This window comes from Bufo gargarizans, chromosome 4 (assembly GCF_014858855.1).
Source record: "Bufo gargarizans isolate SCDJY-AF-19 chromosome 4, ASM1485885v1, whole genome shotgun sequence".
Lineage (NCBI taxonomy): Eukaryota > Metazoa > Chordata > Amphibia > Anura > Bufonidae > Bufo > Bufo gargarizans.
The window spans coordinates 290,085,622-290,104,855 of NC_058083.1; the positions used below are offsets into that span (position 1 = coordinate 290,085,622).

General features: G+C 44.4%; 1 protein-coding gene across 1 annotated transcript; it reads right to left on the bottom strand.

Moving 5' to 3' along the window:
- Positions 1-8,550: 8,550 nt before the first annotated feature.
- LOC122935383 lies at positions 8,551-12,701 on the bottom strand. The gene is made up of 4 exons (XM_044291153.1): positions 12,518-12,701; positions 10,537-10,696; positions 10,304-10,435; positions 8,551-8,818 (listed from the first exon to the last, which is right to left on the bottom strand). Exons 1-4 carry the CDS (start codon positions 12,699-12,701, stop codon positions 8,551-8,553), a joined length of 744 nt encoding a protein of 247 aa, XP_044147088.1.
- Between the last annotated feature and the right edge of the window lie 6,533 nt (positions 12,702-19,234).

Consider the following 19,234-nt stretch of genomic DNA (forward strand, 5'->3'; position numbering starts at 1 on the left):
CAATGGACATTATACATAAAGATACAGACACTACAAATAACACAGTACATAGAGGACACCACCACACATAGCTGCTTCTGTTCCTGTCCTCCCTGGATGCTTAGCAAATGTGGCTAATAATGTGTATGGATATAAAGTATATCCAGAGTCCACCAATATACCATCTACTGGATCTACTCTTCTAACCAACTCACATCCAGTACCTGACCATTAGTACATGTACCTATAGAGACTCATGCATAAATAGCATATATATAATCTACACATCTATAAACAGGTATAATGGAATACAATAACAGACTACAAATATCTACATGTACACATATAAAGCCTACTGGGATATTATACTGATATACATACACACATAAGCGCACGTATAACTTAGCTTGCTCCTGAAGTGTTGTTGGTCCAAGGGGCTGGCCGGAAGAGAGAGACTCCCAAGCTTCATGTCACCTCTGCCCTGTGACCACCCAAATATCTTCCCAATCTTTTGGCCAAGAGAATTTTGTCCAACTGCTTTTACAATGTGCCCTTCCTGCCTTTGATATGCTAACAAGGGACACAATGACCAAATGGCTTCTGGCCATACTGATATCACTGAATGGGTAAATACCACTATCAATATATATCAATATACACTATATCCAATTATTAGGCATATTTGTGTGGTCATGAGGCTGAGGTTCTGGCTAAGAGCCATATTTTCCTGTAACAGTGAGCGATCAAGCCGTCACATGTTCCTTTAAGGGGCTAATAAATGGTTAAAAAAAAATCCCCGGCTTTGCACGGGTATATTTCAGCTATTTCATTTAAAGTTTGTGTGTTTCGTTAAAAGATATCAACAGTATCCACTATAACATCTCCAGTACCACCCACCCTGTCTCCTTAACAGTAACATCCACAGTGCCCTCCCCTTTAACAGTGGCTTCCACAACATTGACCCTTTTATTAGTGACCTCCACAGTACCCCGTCTCGTTAACAGTGATTTCCACAGTAACCCACCCCCTTAACAGAGACTTTGACAGAGCTCTGTTCCCTTAAAATGTGACCTCCACAACACCTCGCCCCCTTCACAGTGACCTCTACAGCACCCCGCCCCTTAACACTGACCTTCATAGTGGACCATCCCCTTAACTGTGACCTCCACCATTCCCTTCCCCCTTAACAGAGACCTCCACAGCAGCTGCACCTTTAACAGTGACCTCCACACAGGCTCGGACTGGCCCACAGGGGTACAGGGGAATCCCCCGGTGGGCCCCTGAGCAAGGTGGGCCCCTAGTCTCCCACCCCCTGCACAAGTGGCACATAACACTGTAGAGTTACCGCACCACATACATATATTCAATGTAGAGGACCTCCACCAGCCTATGTTCATATAAAAAGCTTGTTAGATTATTTATTATTTTTGAATAAATCCGTATGGTGGGCCCCCAAAATAAATTTTACTGGTGGGCCCTAAGCACCCCAGTCCAACACTGCCTCCACAGCATCCGGCCCCTTTAATAATGACCTCCACAGCATCTCCACAGCATCTTTTATTGGCTGATAAGGGTCATGTGACCAGGCTTCTATTGACTAATGCATTTTTTGCGAATATCTCAGGAACAGTATGTGCTGGAGAGCTGAGACCCAGTCTAAAACCTTCCCAGACACCTCATGTACCTGTGTGCCAAATTTTGTGATTGTAAATGCGGATTTCTTTAGCGGACATACACACATACATACACTCAGCTTTATATATTAATATATATATTATTATATATTATTTTAAGAAACCTCCAAGTTAACCCCCCCTTTTTTCCAATGAAAACATGGAAAAATTTAAAAGAAAATCCCATCCACATATTTGGTATCGCCACATCCGTAACGACCCAAACTATACAATTTTCATGTAATTTATCCTGCATGTTGGACGCAATAAAAAAAATCCAGAATTGTTGTTTTTTGCATATACGCCACCAAAAAAACTGAATTCAAAGTAATCAAAACATACCCCAAAATAAAACCAATGAAAACTACAAGTCATCATGCAGAAATCAAGCTCTGTAGAAAGAAAAATAAGAGTTATGAGTCTTGGGATGTAGCGATGCAAAAACATTTTCTTTAAAAAACGGGTTTTATTGGGCAAAAGTAGTAAAATCTAAATATGCATTTGGTATTGCTGTAATCAAACTGACTGAGAGAATAGAGTTATTATGTTATTTATGCTGCACAGTGAGCGTTGCAAAATTTGGAAAGTAACAAATCAATGGCAGAATTGCTTCCCCCCCCCCCCCCCCCAATTTCTCACCAGAAAGAGTTCATAAAGGTTAATCAGTGAGTTAAAAGCAGTCTGTCGCCACTATATGACCATATACAGCGCTTACATGGCGCTGTAGCACACCTATACATGATTCTAATGGTACCTTTGTTATTTTCTTTAGACATCCAGAAGCAGGAAAAACTAGGTTTATTTCATATGCAAATGAGCTCTCGCAAGTGCCCAGGGGCGGCGTTCAGTGTGTAGGTGCCCCATTACTCCTCCCCCAGCCTCTTCCTTTGCCCGCCCTCCTATTCCCTTGCATCATCCCTAGGTCCGGCCGAGATCCCGCGCCTGCGCACTGCTTCGCCGGCTGGCACATGCTCACTAGTTGAATTGATGCCGTACCTAAAATGAGCATTGCAGTGTGCATGCCCTGGCCCAGCGAAGCAGGGCGCAGGCGCGGGATCTCGGACGGACCTAGCGATGATACAAGGGAATAGGAGGGCGGGCAAAGGAAGAGGCTGGGCAGTTGGATCGACGAAGCCTTTGCCAGTAGTCTGCATGTGCGCAGACTTAATGTGTAGACTGAGCCTGCACGAGATTACGGCGCTTGGAAGGAATGACGTCAGGTGTACATAGCCTCTAATTTCAGAACATCACATTTTGTGGCCTTTGCAGATGAGGTCTCTGCAGCCATGCTTCTTCTGTGTGCAGCATCACTCCAGTCTTTCTTCATCATGTAAGAATGACTGCATAGATTTGCCACTAGATGGCAGCAGAGCAACATTTACATTAGTATGCACAAGAAACTATTGTTTAAACATTTGTGCAATAAATTCAGCATAACATAAATTGGCATAAGAAGGAAAGTTAGGCCAATGTTTTGCAGGGGGGGGGGATAGGATGGGGGTAGGGTGCACTTATTCAAATTATATCCCTTGCAGAGTCACCTCACCTCTGATAAAGACAACCTTCATCAGACTGTCCATTAGCAGCGCCATGTCAGTGCTAAGGATTATACCAGACACTGGCGTGGTAGAGCCAATGCTGGGACAAGGTATTTTGGTGCCCTGGGCAGAAGAGGTAAATAATACCACCCCCTTCTCCCACCCTAATGCACGTGCAAATGTAATGCAAAACTAATAAAAAAAAGATATAAACATGGGCTATAGTCAGGGGTGTAAGTACACAGGTCGCAGCTGTTGCAATTCCAACCGGGCCCTTAAACCACAGAGGCCCACAGGACTCCTCTTGCCAGTGGCATATCTTCTAAGGACAGCAATACAGTTAAATACTGCGATGAGACATGATAGCGTTCTCTTTCTGCCCCGCCTTTCCCTCTGATCAGAAGCTGACACAGGTGGAGCGATGATATAATCATTTCCCCGCCTGAGCCAGGCAGTGTACAGCTTAGGAAATTGGCCATAAAGAGGCATCACTGACAGCTGCATGGAGGTGTCACCATGCTGTTGGGCCACCATGGAGGGAAGCACTATGGGAGCATCTACTAGGATACTAAGTAGGTGGATTTTGTACTGGCATACATTAGGGGGCATGTACTTGTACTGGCACACATTATGGGGGCACTAAGAGGGAAAATATTTTGTACTGGCACATTATAAGTGACATAAGTGGGTTTTTTTGTGTTTGCGCCCATAAAAGAGGGGTATATTTTTGTACTGGTGCCATGGTTGCCAGCCGCCCAGAAATTTCGAGACAGTCCGTAAAATGTTTCCATGTTTTGTTTTTTTTTTTTGGGCTGGTAGTACTTGACTATGCTATTTAGTGGTAATTTTCAACTTTTTGCAGCTAACAGTAAATGCTAGTAATGACTTATTATCAGTATATTGAGCTATAGATATGTCTTACTAATAATCTTTATCATTCAGTATGGCTTTCCAATTTGTTTGGGACAAGTTGTCTAGAAAAAAGAAGAATTCTGGTTGGCAACCCTGACTGGCGCACATTGCAAGGGGACATTGTTTGCACTGGCACATATTATAAAGGCCCTTTTTTTGCTCTGGTGCACATTATAAGGGGGTATTTCTCGTACTGGCACACATTTGGAAACGTAATTACTAGTATGGGCATAATGGAGGCATTTACTATTGGTAGCACTGTAAACACTATGCTCTCTGGGAGATGATTATTTCTATTGGTGGGACTTTGGGGAGCACTATTACTCTGCGAGGCACCCTGGTATAGTATCTGCTTAGCACAATTATTTTTGATGGACATTATGGGGGTTATTTATCAAACTTGTGTAAAGTACAAATGGTTTAGTTGCCTATAGCATCAATCAGATTCCACCTTTCATTTTGAACAGCTCCTTTGGAAAATTAAAGGTGGAATCTGATTGGTTGCAGTGGGCAACTAAGCCAGTTCTATTTTTCACCAGTTTGATAAATGACCCCCTATGTTTACACTATTAGTGTCAGGGACACTATTTGCTGGGCACAGTTTTTTTTTATGTGCCATAATTATTTAAGGGGGCACTATCTGTGTGGTAGTAGTATTTTCAGGGCGACTGTTTCTGCAGTTTGGTATTGGGGAGCACAGCGGGCATAGTATTGGAGGTGACAGGATAGGCTGTTCAGAAGGTGGGAGGGTGAGGAAAAAGCAGGAAACTATGATGTCTGTCAAACTCTGCAGAGAAAAGAGATGGCTAAAAGAAATCATCATAGCGGTCTGGTCTTAATGGAGAAGATAAGGATAGACAACGTCTACATCAGAGGAGACATCACTGGATGTAAGAGGTATGTGGCGCTGTATTACCCTGTATGTTTTGTAGCTCTGTATGTAATGTTTTCTAAGTATGTCTTTAACAATGGGACATTTATGCTACCTGTGTAAGCCGTGTACCGGGTTGGGCTTCCCAGGATACAGCAAAGTCACGAACAAGGAAAGCAACTCTAACATCAGCTTTTGCCAAAACAGTATTTTGCTTAAATGTGGCAATGAGCACAACCACAAATGCTGGGAACATACAATACATTTACATACACCCAGCCCAAAGGCTGAGACCCTTGTGCTGCACAGCACGGCACCCTCCGATGAATGCAGGAGGAAAGTGCGGTAATTTACCTACTGGCGGGCACAATTAAACAGTTTTTATCCTAAAAAATCAAGAACAACTGTTTGGGTGTCACGGATTAGGTATAAGAGGAAACACCACACTGACAACCAGGAGGAAAAGCCACTAGGCCTCAACGCTAGGGAAAGGAAAAGGTCACCTCCTAGAGAACCCTACTTCTGGCACTGACTCCTAACCATATGGGCACCCCTTGAAGGTAGGAATGCCCATACCCTGGAACCTGGGACCCTGGAGACCCTGAAGATCCTTATGGATATTGGCAGGGCTGAGACAACCCGTTCCTTCCCAGATAAAGTAATAAGCGTCTCCCTAAGGCATAGTAACAACCAACAAGGAGGAGAAAACAAAACACAAACGCGACACTTAACTTCTGTAGTGAGATGGACGAGCAGAAACTCCAGAGAGGACCACACACCAGCTCTTTCAAAACCAAATGAAGCTATCTTACCACACAGTCAGAAGGGTGGGGTAAGACTAAATAGGGTTGAAGTAATGACTACTAAGCTACACCTGAAACAAGGGGTGTGGTCATAAAAAACAACACTGAATAAAGAGTAATCACAGAGGCTATTAGATTCCTCCACACTCCGCCGTGACACTGGGTGTTTGGTACGGGCTAGCCTGTGGTGTAGCACAACAGCTTATAAACTTACAATGCTTTACAGTATTTCCCCTTCCATAACTGGTCATACAGCACGTACCTGTGTATTCCTTCTGAGCCAAAACTTCAGCCTGGCTTGAGTTTGTGGGGAAGTTTATCAGCTCTCCAGTGTGAAATGTCACTTTAAATTGTGGAGTCCTTGCAACATACAGCCAGCAACACTGTGATGAGGGGCGTGCACGATCAATCTTACCAACTCGTGTCTGCTCTACCCCCGCTGGTGGATGTGAATCGAACAAAAGCTTCTCCAACAAGCATGCTTTACCGCAGTGTATGTTGCTTTGCTTCTAAGCTCTCATCAGTGTTCCTGGAAGCAATCTGCAGTGCACCCCCCCAGGGCCCCTATCGCATCCCTGGTGTAGTAAGAATGCTGAGTGGTGTAGTGCAGTCTAAATGTCTCTTTATGTGTCACGGTGCTCCCACCTGGATACTGATCGACCCCAGGCTTTGGCTCCAAAGCAAAATAGAAATGGGGAATAATTGAGGGATGAAGGAAAAATAACTTGAATCCAGACCTTGTTGTGAAGTTCAATGGAAGCTTTACTTGAATAAACTTTCATCATCCAAATGGCAGGCTTTGTCTTGGTTCTAGCAGGCTTTAGCATAAACTGGCAGGCAAACTCAACGCTGCTCTCTCTCTCTTCCTTTGCTGTACTGACAGGCTTGCTTAATAACTGTTTTATTTCTTTATGCTGTGCTAAATTCTGCTTAAGCCTGGTTTCTGTACTCATGATCTGCTCTGGTATCCTTGGATGGGGTGTCGTCAACTGTTATTCCCCTCCTGACACTTAGTAAAACTTATCTTCAGCCAAAGAACTCTTCCTCTTGTTGATTTCTCTTATGGTGGCCAAAGAACTATTCCTCTGGCCCCTATGACTTCCAGACATCTTTCATGGCTAGCAGAGCTTAGGGTGCTGAGCGTGCCCCTGCTCACACTCCTCCTGTCTAGCTTAGAACTAACTGGAAACTTCTACCCCACCATTCCGGCAGGAAGCAGGACTGGACTACTTTTGTGCAGAGGGGGAGAATGGAATGGTAAGTTCCATTCAATCTAACTATAACTCTGCCCTTTACACTGCCACCTGATGGTGAACCAGGAACATTACATGTAATAAACAGTTGCATAACAAGATTTGGAATGCACAGTGTAGAGGACATGGACAGAAATACATAGATGACATTTGGGTTAGATCATTAAAGATAGTAGCAGGGTGTAGGAGTGGTAACACCACTCCGGGGTGTTACATACCAACTTACTTAAAACTAAGCCGTCCTCGGCTTGTGCTTAGGGTATGCTGTAGGGTTCCATTTTTAAAGTTAGAGTACTGCTTTAGACTATATACTATTACATACACATAAGTTGAACTAGCAATTGCTACCCATAGGTCTCTGCCCATGTGAGAAGGGTGTCTATTTACTGTTTCCATCTCAGTATAAACTAGAGAACCAAAGAGTTTGCACCAAGCGCTCAAATACTTCATGACCTGGCCAAAGTCATATATGGAGCGTGGGGGTGTCATGTACTATAATCCTTCCATGATACTATGAGACATAGAAGGGAGGCTTCATCCTATAATCCCTTCGAGCACCAAGGTCTAATAATGCTTTATTTATGCTTCGTCACCTTGAGGTCTAAACTGGTAGCTTCAAATTTTCTCTAAGGCAGTGCACAGTACCTTAAGGTGCCTAAGAAAATACATTTAGCAGCAGGGTTACCCTTTAGAGATGTTAAAACTGCTTGTGACTTTAACACTTGGTCCTCCCTATGTAGCAACAGCACATGATCCCAGAGACACAGGACATACTGGCTCCTTCCCCTGCCAAGTCTGTGGAGAGAAAAAGGTTAAGGGCATATGCAAATAATACAGTACAATACCTAGGCTTTCTAAACTGACACAAGGCACAGTGGGACCATTAGTATTTTACGCCCTCAGAAGCAGTCCGTATGAGCAATGAAGCAAGGACACTAACTATCTAGCTAACAGTGCAAAGTCCAAAGTCCATTTGAACTGCATATGATCACATTGTTGAGAGTCCAGACAATGGGCTAAAGCACTTAAACGTTGCAAAAATTGTAAACAACTAATGCAAAAATAGTGCAAAAATATGACAGTAGAAATCACAAAGAGCTCAGGTACATGTTTGAGTCTTTTCCTTCGGTGCTGGCTTGTAACATTGCAAACTGTAACACGTAGTGCCAAAAGGAAAAAAAAAGTAATTTGTAATCCACATGAGGTGTAACAACATTATCACTAGCAGAAATTTTAATGAGAACCCTTAAGGCAGGTGGGGTTTAGCGCTGACATGGCAACTTGGAGACATTTGAAGATACTGAAGATGGGCGGAGTCCTAACAAACATGACCATCTGGGTGAGGACCAAACAGGGCAACAAACCAAAACAGATGGGCCAACAAGTTCTCACCCTTCAAGTTCAGTCCAAGATGTGGCTCCGATTGTCCATGATTTTTCTTTTATTGGGCAGTCAGGCAGCTTATTAGAGGAGGAATCTCAAATCCTCCTTGCTGCTGGAACTACTGAAGGACATCAGGTGTCACTCCTGCCCTTGGCAAGCAAGATGCTCTGCGGTTGCAGAACTCCACTGCCCTCTATTAGAAGACCCTGGTGGTGACCAGTTGGTAATGCTGGCTATTGCTGCGGCCACTTGATGTTTCAGGTTGCCGGAACTCCTGCCGGGGCAGGGGGACTCAGGATCTCCGGCTGCAGGGGCTGAGGTAATTGAGGCTCCACCGGTGGTGATGGGAACCGGTGACCTCTTGCTGCTGCGGATGCCATTTTCCATGGCAATTGGTAATTGACCACTGTGGGGTTGTAGGAAAAGGAGGTGGTGACCTGGCATCCCAGCTGGAAGGTCGGCGGAGGTGGTAAGCCCGGCATCAGTAGCTACGGCTTAGGCTGCGGTTTCTCTTGGAAACGGAGGACTTCCTCCATGGTCTCTTGAAGACAGCACACATGCCCTGTGCCTGCTGGATCCTCCGGTCAGTGTTCAGCAACTGGCACAGGGACTAGAGGTTTGTTCAACAGGGTCACCCCAGTGGCAAAACGTCCCGTAGTGGAGCCCATGGGGGTGTATTCTACATGGTCACCCACATAAACTATGGCAGACTTGAAGATAGGGGCGCTTGACTTGACGAGCTCCTGGTTCTGTTGTCTCCTCATTTGCAGCGTCAGGACACCTTCATGCGGGACTGCATCCCACCAGTGGAAAGACTGGTCATTACTTTGCGGTAAGTAGCCTATTATTGTGGCCATTTAAACCATTTGCAGTGTGTTGTGCCATGATCTGAGTTTCGCCCTGTTTCTCTTGCTGTTTGTGACGTATGAGTGTTTGTGCGGGGGGTATGTGATGTGTATGTTGTCAACGTGTGGCATAGATATCCCATACATGCATCATGTATCCACATTTGGCCATGTTTTACCCCTCGCTTTCCAAAAATAGTCCAAACAGTTGTTTCAATTTTTTTTACTTTGGTGAATGTATTCACATCATACATTTCCAAATAAAATGTGTTTAAACTGTTTTACAAACAAAGGAGCAATGTAGTATAAATAACATCAAAATATTACAAACATTTTTCGAGATAAGTGCCCTTTTTGGCTCCCAAACCCTTGAGCCGGAGAATTTCCCTCTTCTACGTTTCTCAAAGGGTTTCATATTGCGGCCCAGAAAACTCTGCCTCGGGATCCCGCTGTGTCTCTCTGGCTCCGCGAGACTGATTAGCGGGTGGCATTTCAGTGGTGGTGATGGTGGAGGTGCTTGGGCCCGTGCTTGAAGAGGGATATGGGTATGATGTGTGTTGTGTCTGCCATGTCTCAAGAGGGTGTTGTATGTTACTTTGTGTGTATGTGTGTGCTGGGTATGTGTGAGGGTGTTGTTGTGCATGTTGGGGATGTAGTGGGCCATATTGTGGGGCATATTGTGGGCAATATTGTGGCCCATATTGGTGGCCATATTGTGCTGGCTGCTGTGGTGGCTGCTGTGGTGGCTGCTGTGGGGGATGCTGTGGGGCAGTGCTAGACGTTGCTAGCTCATAAGGGAGGCAATACTTGTCAATGGTGTTAGTCACCTCCTCCCTTACTTTTGTGATGAGATGTCTCGGCACATGTAGCATTTTCTCCTCTAGACTGAGGAGAAAATATGCGTCGCTGCTAAGTTTTGGCACAGGATGTGCCAGGGCATCCAGGCAGCCGATTAGCCGGTCCTCCTGTCTCTCAGTTCTCCTCCTTTTATGTCGGGGCTGCCGACTTGCCTCTGGTACGGCTTGGACAGTCTGCATGGGGCTGACGAAAGTCGGAGTGGGGGGGGGGGGGCTGGAGGACTCATTGACCCCATAGATGGGCCCGGCTCACTGTCGATTGTGCCCTCGTCCTCTTCCTCATCAGCTTGCGCCTGGCTGGGTTCCCAGCTACTATCGGTGCTGTGAAGTGGAAAATATAGGTAAGTATGTTCCCCATATGAAATTGAATGTATGTAATGTCATACCACATCCTCTCCTCAATGTGTATGCCCTTGACTCACCTCCGCATTTCGGTGCACGGTATCAAAAATGACATTTGGGCTGCATGCACATAACTGGAGCGTGCGCCTGGGGACGATCCGCTCCTCTGCTCCTTTTGTTTGCGGCGATGGCGGATAAAGGCGTCTTTCAGGCTTTTCCATTTGCCTTTGATAGTGTTGACTATGAAAAACGAAATAAAAAGCATCCGTTAATGTCTCTTTATTTTCTTACATTTGTTTCAGGTATTTAGCTACCGGACAGTCATTGGCCAGTCTACACTTCGCCTTTCTCATTGGGAAGTCCACAGCCAGTATGATCATCCGTGAAACCTGCGTGGCAATTTGGGACGTCCTTCATCCTGCTGTGATGGCCCAACCACAGAAGGAGGACTGGCTGCAAATTGCGGATCTGTTTTTAGAATCCTGCAATTTCCCAAACTGTGTCGGCGCAATAGACGGCAAACACATCCGCGTTCAGAAGCCCATAAGGAGCGGGAGTCAATTTTTTAATTATAAAAAATATTTTTCATTTGTTCTTTTTGCGGTGTGTGATGCAAACTATTGCTTCAGATACATTGATGTGGGGTCCTACGGCAGCAGCTCAGACTCAGCTGTTTTCGGGCATTCGGCCTTTGGGCAAATGCTCAATAATAATGAGCTGGACCTCCCGGGGAACACCACACTGCCTGGGACCACTTTTCCCGCTATGCCCTTTGTTTTTGTGGGGTCGAGGCCTTTGCGCTGGGGGAGCATCTGATGAGGCCGTACTCCAGCCGGGGACTCTCCATTGCCAGGCGGGTATTTAATTACCGGCTGACAAGGGCACGCAGGGTGGTGGAGTGCGCCTTCGGGATTTTAGCGAACAAATGGCGCTTTCTCCATTCTCCCATTTATTTAAAATTGGAGACCGCTATCTCGGCCGTGAAGGCAGCGTGTGCTCTGCATAATTTTGTCCGTCTACGGGATGGCTTTAATTTCGAAGATTCCCTCAGCCATTCCTTTGAGAGTCGTAATCAGAGCGGTGTGCGTGGGACCCGGCACGGTGCAGCTGTCCGGGACCACTTCAACGCATATTTTTTAACACCACATGGGCCGTTACCCTGGCAATTGGAAGCCATCTAAGTTGATGTTCATTTATATTTTTTGTCTGAAAAGAGTGTTTAGATATTATTTGATTTTCAAATTTGGTTGATTATGACTAGGGCTAAATGATAAATTTGGAAACGATCTTTTGTGCATTTGTTTTTTTTTAACCTATATAGTGCCCCTTGAGGATGTCCCTATAGTGGCCATCAATAGTCGCCCATTAACAAGGGTTTAGAAATATGGGCAAAATCATGTGTCCCATTTAAGTGGCCAATACTCGGCCAGTAGATTATAAGCCAAGGAGGGTGAAATAACGGATCCCATCAAGGTGCCCAATACTGGCACGTTACAAACCGAAGCACCTAACATATGCCTTGCCACCCATAGCCCACAAACTGTCTAATTCTAAAAAGTACACAATATCAATAACAACTTAGGATTCAAATCCCTCAACCCAAACTTAGGCCTACATTTCAAAATGCCACTACATTTGCGGATTGAAAGAGCGCAGTCTGGCACAAGACAGTGGAACCACTGCAAATTGAACATACTGGCCCATTGCATTGTACCAGAATGTGGGGGAGGGTGAACCAGGACAGTACTAAAAACTAAAGGGGCGAGGGGACACTATTACAACATGTAATGTGCACATCATTCTTTGTAAACTAAGGCCACTGAGTGCCCATATACAAGAACAGGGATGGTGATGCTGCGTCCCTCTAGCTGTTGCTAAAATCCCACTCCATGCATGCCTGCACAGGCTCCAGCAAGTAAAATACAGGCCAGCATTTGTGGAGGTGGCGTTTGACAACAGCTGGAGGGCTGCAGGTAGAGCTGGCCAGGGCCATTACATATAGTTGGGACACCACTGCACACAAGGAGTTTACTTTTCACATTACAACACACATGGAAATACCTTTTCCCTGTTTCACTGTCTTGGTTAAACTGCTCCAATCTGGCCAGATGCTTTTGCCAATATCCTCCCAGGCCTGCTGCCTGCTCCTCCTATTTTTGTAGTTGGCATCCTGTGTGTCATACAGGCAGCGTTTGCCTTGCACCAGCCTGATGAGGTTCTCGGTGTCACTGAGAGACTCCTCCATGCTGGATTCTCTCCAAAACTGTGCTTTGCACCTGGTGTTGGGCCTTTTCCTGCATGTTGCAAAATCCAAGATGCGCGTTCGAACGCGCGTTTTATGTGTCAAAAACGCGCGAAAATCAAGCGTTGCGCGTTCCCATTGAAGTCTATGGGCCAAAACGCGCGACAAACGCCCAAAAAAAAGCTCAAGCACTTGTTTGAGCGTCGGGCGTTTTACAGCGCGATCGTACGCGCTGTAAAACGCCCAGGTGAGAACCATTCCCATAGGGAATCATTGGTTCTTGCCTGTTGTGCGTTTTACAGCGCGTAGGAACGGGCTGTAAAACGCTCAGGTGTGAACGCCGGCGTAAAGGAGTTCTCCAGATCAGATGACTCGATTAGTTAGATTTGATTCACTTCACTCATCTCTGTTCTGGTTGTTTCAGCTTGATTTGGTAATGTGAGGATTTTTCCATGCATACATTGTGAAGTGTAAATCACCTGTAGGTGGCTTTAATTACAACCTCATTTGAGTTTTAAATTGGTGGTTACTATTTTAGTTGTGTGTGTATGTTTATTTTATTTTTTAAAGTAACACCAAGATGTTCCAGGGGCCCCAAAAATAGGGTACAACATTACCGTAAACTGGGGAACAGTTTTCTTACTCATATACCCCACATATACAATGCATTCAGAAACTCTTCAAACCCTTTCACTTTATTCACATTTAATGTTGCGCCCTTGTGCTAAAATTCAGGTTCCGGTTTTCCCAGTTAATTTGCACTCAATACCCCATAATGAGAAAGTGAATACAGAATTTTAGAATTTATTAAAAAGGAAAAACGAACATTTTTCATGAACGTCAATGTTCAGACCCTTTGCTATGACCTTTGAAATTTAGCTCTTTAACCCTTTCATGACCAAGGGTCATTGATGCCCCAGTGTCCAGGTTAAAATTGACAAATCTGACATGCGTCACTTTATGTTGTAATAGTGGAAAACCCCCATAAATGACCCCATTGTAGAAACTACACCCCTCAAGTTACTCAAAATTGATTTTACAAACTTTGTTAACCCTTTAGGTGTTCCACAAGAATTAAAGGAAAATGGAGATGACATTTCTAAATTTCACTTTTTGGGCAGATTTTCCATTTTATTACATTTTTTTCTTTAACACATTGAGGGTTAACAGACAAACAAAACTCAATATTTATTACCCTGATTCTGCGGTTTACAGAAACACCCCACATGTGGTCGTAAACTGATGTAAGGGCGCACGGCAGGGCACAGAAGGAAAGGAACGCCGTATGGTTTTTGGAAGGCAGATTTTGCTGGACTGGTTTTAGAAGCCTTATCCCAGATAGCCCATTTAAAGCCCCCCTGATGCACCCATACAGTAGAAACTCCCAAAAAGTGAACCTATTTTGGAAACTAGGGGATAAGGTGCCAGTTTTATTGGTACTATTTTGGGGTAGATATGATTTTTAATTGCTCTATATTAAGTTTTTTGTGAAGCAAGATAACCGAAAAATGGCTGTTTTTGGACCGTTTTTTTTTTTAGAGCAGGTTGTTATGGACGCAATGATATCAAATATGTCTACTTTGTTTGTTTGTTTGTTTCAGTTTTAAATAATGAAGCATTTTTGAAAAAGAAAATGTGTCCATTTTCTGAACGCCATATGTTTTTAATTTTTCTGCTGATCGTCTTGTGCAGAGGCTCGTTTTTTGCAGAAAGAGTTGAGGATTTTATTGGTACCATTTTTGGGTACATAAGATTTTTTGATCATTCATTATTACACTTTATGGGGCAAGGTGACCCAAAAATTTGCTGTTTTGGAACAGTTTTAATTTATTTTATTTTACAGCGTTTATCTGAGGGGTTGGGTCATGTGACTGTTTTATAGAGCAGATCGTTACGGACGTGGCAATACCTAATATGTATACTTTTTTAAATTTAAGTTTTACACAATAATAGCATTTCTGAAACCCCAAAAATTATGTTTTAGTATCTCCATAGTCTGAGAGCCATAGCTTTTTTATTTTTTGGGCGATTGTCTTAAATAGGGTATCATTTTTTGCGGGATGAGGTGACTGTTTGGTACTATTTTGGGGGTCATAAGCCTTTTTGATCGCTTGCTGTTGCACTTTTTGTGATGTAAGGTGCTAAAATGGCTTTTTGGCAATTTTTTTTTATGGTGTTTATCGGACGGGATGTATCATGTGATATATTTATAGAGACAGTCGTTACGGATGCGGTGATACCTAATATGTGTATTTTTTTTTCATTTTTTATAAGAAAAGGCAATAGAGGGAGGGTGTAGAGAGGGAGCCCCTCCCTCTATTAACCCCATGGGTGCCGCTGCCGCGGCATCTATGGGGTTACAGCAGAGTGTCAGCATAGAGCTGACACTCTCTGCTGATGGTGGCGGCTCAGGAATGGAGACAGGAAGGGGGCAGCACTGGAAAGGGGGGGGGTACGGCCAACATTGAGGGAGGCTTGGGCAGGAGGAATGTATGGGGCGGGGAGGGGGCGGGCCGCATCAGGGCAGGAGGCAGGAGATGAGCGCAGGAGACAGGAGATGAGCTTCAGGGGCAGATGGCAGGCAGACACAAGGGGGGGCTTGGAGGGGCACAGATCGGGGGGCACGAGGAACACTACCTGATTTCAGGTTCTGATCTGCAGAGCGCAGATCAGAGCCTGAAACCGGCTTTTTTTCACTGCCCCAATCCGATTGGTTAGTCTGCATAGACTAACCAATCAGATCGATTGCCGGAAAGGGGCCACTCTGATTGGTCCCTTGCCGGCATTACTGAACTGTATGCTGTCCGTGACAGCAGCAGGACAGGGGCAGAAGCTTTAACCCAAACGGTTTGCAGCGCTTTGATTAAAGAACTGGCTTGACATTTATAGACGTGATAGCTGCACGGGCATGTGCAAATATCATGTATATAAACGGATTGCAGTTGGGAAGGGGTTAAGATGTTTTTTGCACCTTGATTGGCGTCCACAAGGATTCTTCCAAGAGCTGTTCACCCCCAACAAACTAAGTAATTGGGGGAGAAGGGCCTTGGTAAGAAAGGTGATCAAGAACCCTATGGTCAAGAAGTGATCAAGAAGCCTATGGTCACTGTGGCTGAGCTCCAAAGATTCTGTGTGCAGATGGGAGAAACTTCCAGAAAGTCAACCATCACTACAGAACTCCACCAATCTGTGGTTTATGGCGGAGTAGCGAGAAAGAAGCTTCTTCTCAGTAAAAAGACACATGAAATTCCACCACAATAATTTGCAATAATGCCACAATTGACAATGGAATATCTAGGAGGGAGAAAATTTCACAAACTGACTTGTGGCAATGGTGGCATTCTAGTACAGTACAATGCTGGAATTCAGTGACTTCTTTAGAATCACCCATTTTGTTACACATATTTGTAAAGGCAGACTGCATGAGTAGGTGCTTGGTTTGGCAATGAGACTGAATAAAACCCCTGAATTCAATGATTAAGAGGTGTGCCACAATACTTTTCTCCATATAGTGTATAAATGATACAGAAAACAATATGATAAGTCTTCTTGATTAAAATCCAAAACTAATATTTAAACTTTCATTTATTCAACTGATCCTTCTACATGTAATATGGGGTTCTGTTTCGGCAAACAAGAAAGTTACCTTTCACACAGATATGTCAATAGAGGATGTGTACCGTTTGTTTCATGGCTATACTTCTTTAGATAACAACATTTAGTCAGTTTCCAGGTGCTAGTCCTAGATGTATATCCAGATCCTGTTCTGTTCCTGGAACATCAGAGGAGGATGTGGATTACTGGTTGGTACAGTGAAAATGGCTGCAAAATGTAAGGTGTATACTGGAGCTTTGACACACTTTATTTGAGGGAATGTATGCTCTGCTTTTTGATGCAGCTTTTTTAAGGACCTTGCTCCTGCTGATTGATAAAGATGAGTTCTGTATTTACAGTAAATCTGACACATCCCCCTTCGTTTCCATTATTCTAAGATCATTTAGAGTTCATAAGTTATGTCCATAGGATTATTCAAACTGGACAAAACCAGTTCGTACTGGTATAGTATTGGGGGGCCAGCAGAACTTCCATATGTGTAATGTTTCCTGTACAGTATGTAATTTGCATCATGTCTAGTCTTCATAGTGATAGGTAAATATCTAGTTTTGCTTTACACTGATTTGATGAATGTAATCCTGCCGAATTGTGTCTGCTGATAATAAAATACTCTGCGGGGCTTTGTTCCCCAGAGAAAGCTACATTGGGGGTCATTTATTAAGACCAGCATTTTAGACACCGGTCTTAATACCCCTATATCTGGCGGTGGATCTGCTGAAGTTATGAAGGTGCGCCGGCCTCTCACTAACTTCAGCGCATCCAGTGCCAGTTCTAAATGTAAGCCAGCTTCCTAGCTGTCTTACATTTACACCATTTTCTATGCCTAAAACTGGCGTAGAAAATTATGAATGAGACGGGCCTGCCGGCCTGTCCCCTTCCCCACCACACCCACTTTTTTAGACCTGGTGTGAGCCGGGAGAAGTCGCAGATTGCTGCATAAATCACCTTTGCGCCGCAGTCTGCGCCAGAAATACGCCTAATATAGGCGTATTTCTGGATAATAGATGACTACGATTGTATTAATGTCTTTCTTTCTCTCCGGTTCACCATAACATTATTTGAACCACACTGACAGACTTGGAGGCCCTTTGAAGCCTCTCCCAAATTCCAGAAAAGAGAGTTTCCTTGACATGATCAAGCAGTTAGCAAAATTTTTCAAAAATGTATATAGTCTATTTGGCTTTCTGTGTAGCTGAGTTGGTCAATTCTAGCAGAAAACATGGCAAAGTATTATTTAGGAGTGTGATCACCAGAACATGGGTATTGAACATTATGTTTCTCGACCGCAAGATAACAATGTAAATTGCACAACCAGAAAATGAAAAAAGATTGGTAAAGTATAATCTGCTAGTGGTGCTTGGTCAATGATCACACAACCAAGGTGATGCATCCTTTATTTTGGGTCCTGCAGCAGGGTATATGTAAGGTAGGGTCACATTAATACCGGGTGGCATCTCCTCTTGCTGTGATATAGGCTGCCACTCTGCCATGGTAATGGTCATACAGATGCTGAATACCCCTCGCTGGTATGTCATTCCCAGCTCTTTCAACCTAGCCAAGGTGGTTGTTCACCGCTAAGCATGGGAGATCAGTCACCCCATTTAGTTCTAGTCATTGTCGTTATGGGAGAGAAATGGCGATTGAGCTGGCTACAGGAGCTGTTGGATAAAACTGAAGAGCATGGTATGTAGCTTGGGCAGTGTGGGGACAGGCATTTAATTTTAACGCCCAGCTATAAATAGTGATCAGTTAGCTTAACACAATTCATCACTTCTCTGCTCCAGGGTCCAGTGGCAACTCAATAATTTGGAGGGGTGTCCACATACATATGGTCATATACAGTGTCTTGCAAAAGTATTCACCCCCTTGACTTTTTTCTTGTTTTGGTGCCTCACAACCTGGAATTACCATGGATTGTTTGAGGATTTGCATATTTTCATTTACAGAACATGCCCACAACTTTGAAGATTTTTTTATTTATTTTTTTTAATGTGAAGCAAACAACAAATAGGACAAAATAACAGAAAAAGTCAATGTGCATAACTATTCACCCCCTCTAAAGTCAATACTTTGTAGAACCACCTTTTGCAGCAATCACAGCTCCAAGTCGCTTTGGATAAGTCTCTTTGAGCTTGCCACACCTTACCACTGGGATTGTTGCCCATTTCTCCTTGCAAAACTGCTCCAGCTCCTCCAAGTTGGATGGTTGTGAACAGCAATCTTTAAGGGCTCATACACACGACCGTATGCCCTCCGAGACATACGGTCCATGAGCGGGCCATATGTCCCGAAGCGGCATACATCGTGTGCATGGGAGTGCACAGAACCATAGGTTTCTATGATACTGTGCGCATCGTCCGCGGGACTATTGTCCTGCACTCATATGATCTTATGAGTGAATAGCCCCGCGGGCGGCCTGAAGCTCACAGTATCATAGAAACCTATGATGCTGTGCGCTCCCGTGTGCACGACGTATGCCGATCCGGGACATATGGCCCGCTCACGGAGCGTATGTCACGGAGGGCATACAGTCGTGTGCATGAGCCCTAAGTCTGACCACAGATTTTCTATTGGATTGAGATCTGGGCTTTGACTAGGTCATTCCAACACATTTACATGTTTCCCCTTAAACTACTCAAGTGTTGCTTTAGTAGTGTGTTTGGGGTCATTGTCCTGCTGGAAGGTGAACCTCTGTCCTAGCCTCAAATTACACACTGAATGGTACAGGTTTTGCTCAAGAACATCCCTGTATTTAGCACCATCCCCCCCCCCCCCCCCAACTCTAACCAGTTTCTCAGTCCCGGCTGCTGAAAAACATCCCCACTGCATGATGCTGCCACCACCATGTTTCACTGTGATGATCTTCTTTGGGTGATGTGATGTGTTGGGTTTGCGCCAGACATAGCGTTTTCTTTGATGGC

Bases quoted from the DNA above. Each gene is read 5' to 3' on its own strand.
- LOC122935383 (XM_044291153.1), bottom strand. From the start codon at position 12,701: ATGGAGGAGTCTCTCAGTGACACCGAGAACCTCATCAGGCTGGTGCAA. The intron at 10,697-12,517 runs GTATTTCCATGT...CGTTTTTCATAG, and splicing joins GACAGTGAAACAGGGAAAAG to TCAACACTATCAAAGGCAAA. The intron at 10,436-10,536 runs GTGAGTCAAGGG...TCCACTTCACAG, and splicing joins CCGTGCACCGAAATGCGGAG to CACCGATAGTAGCTGGGAAC.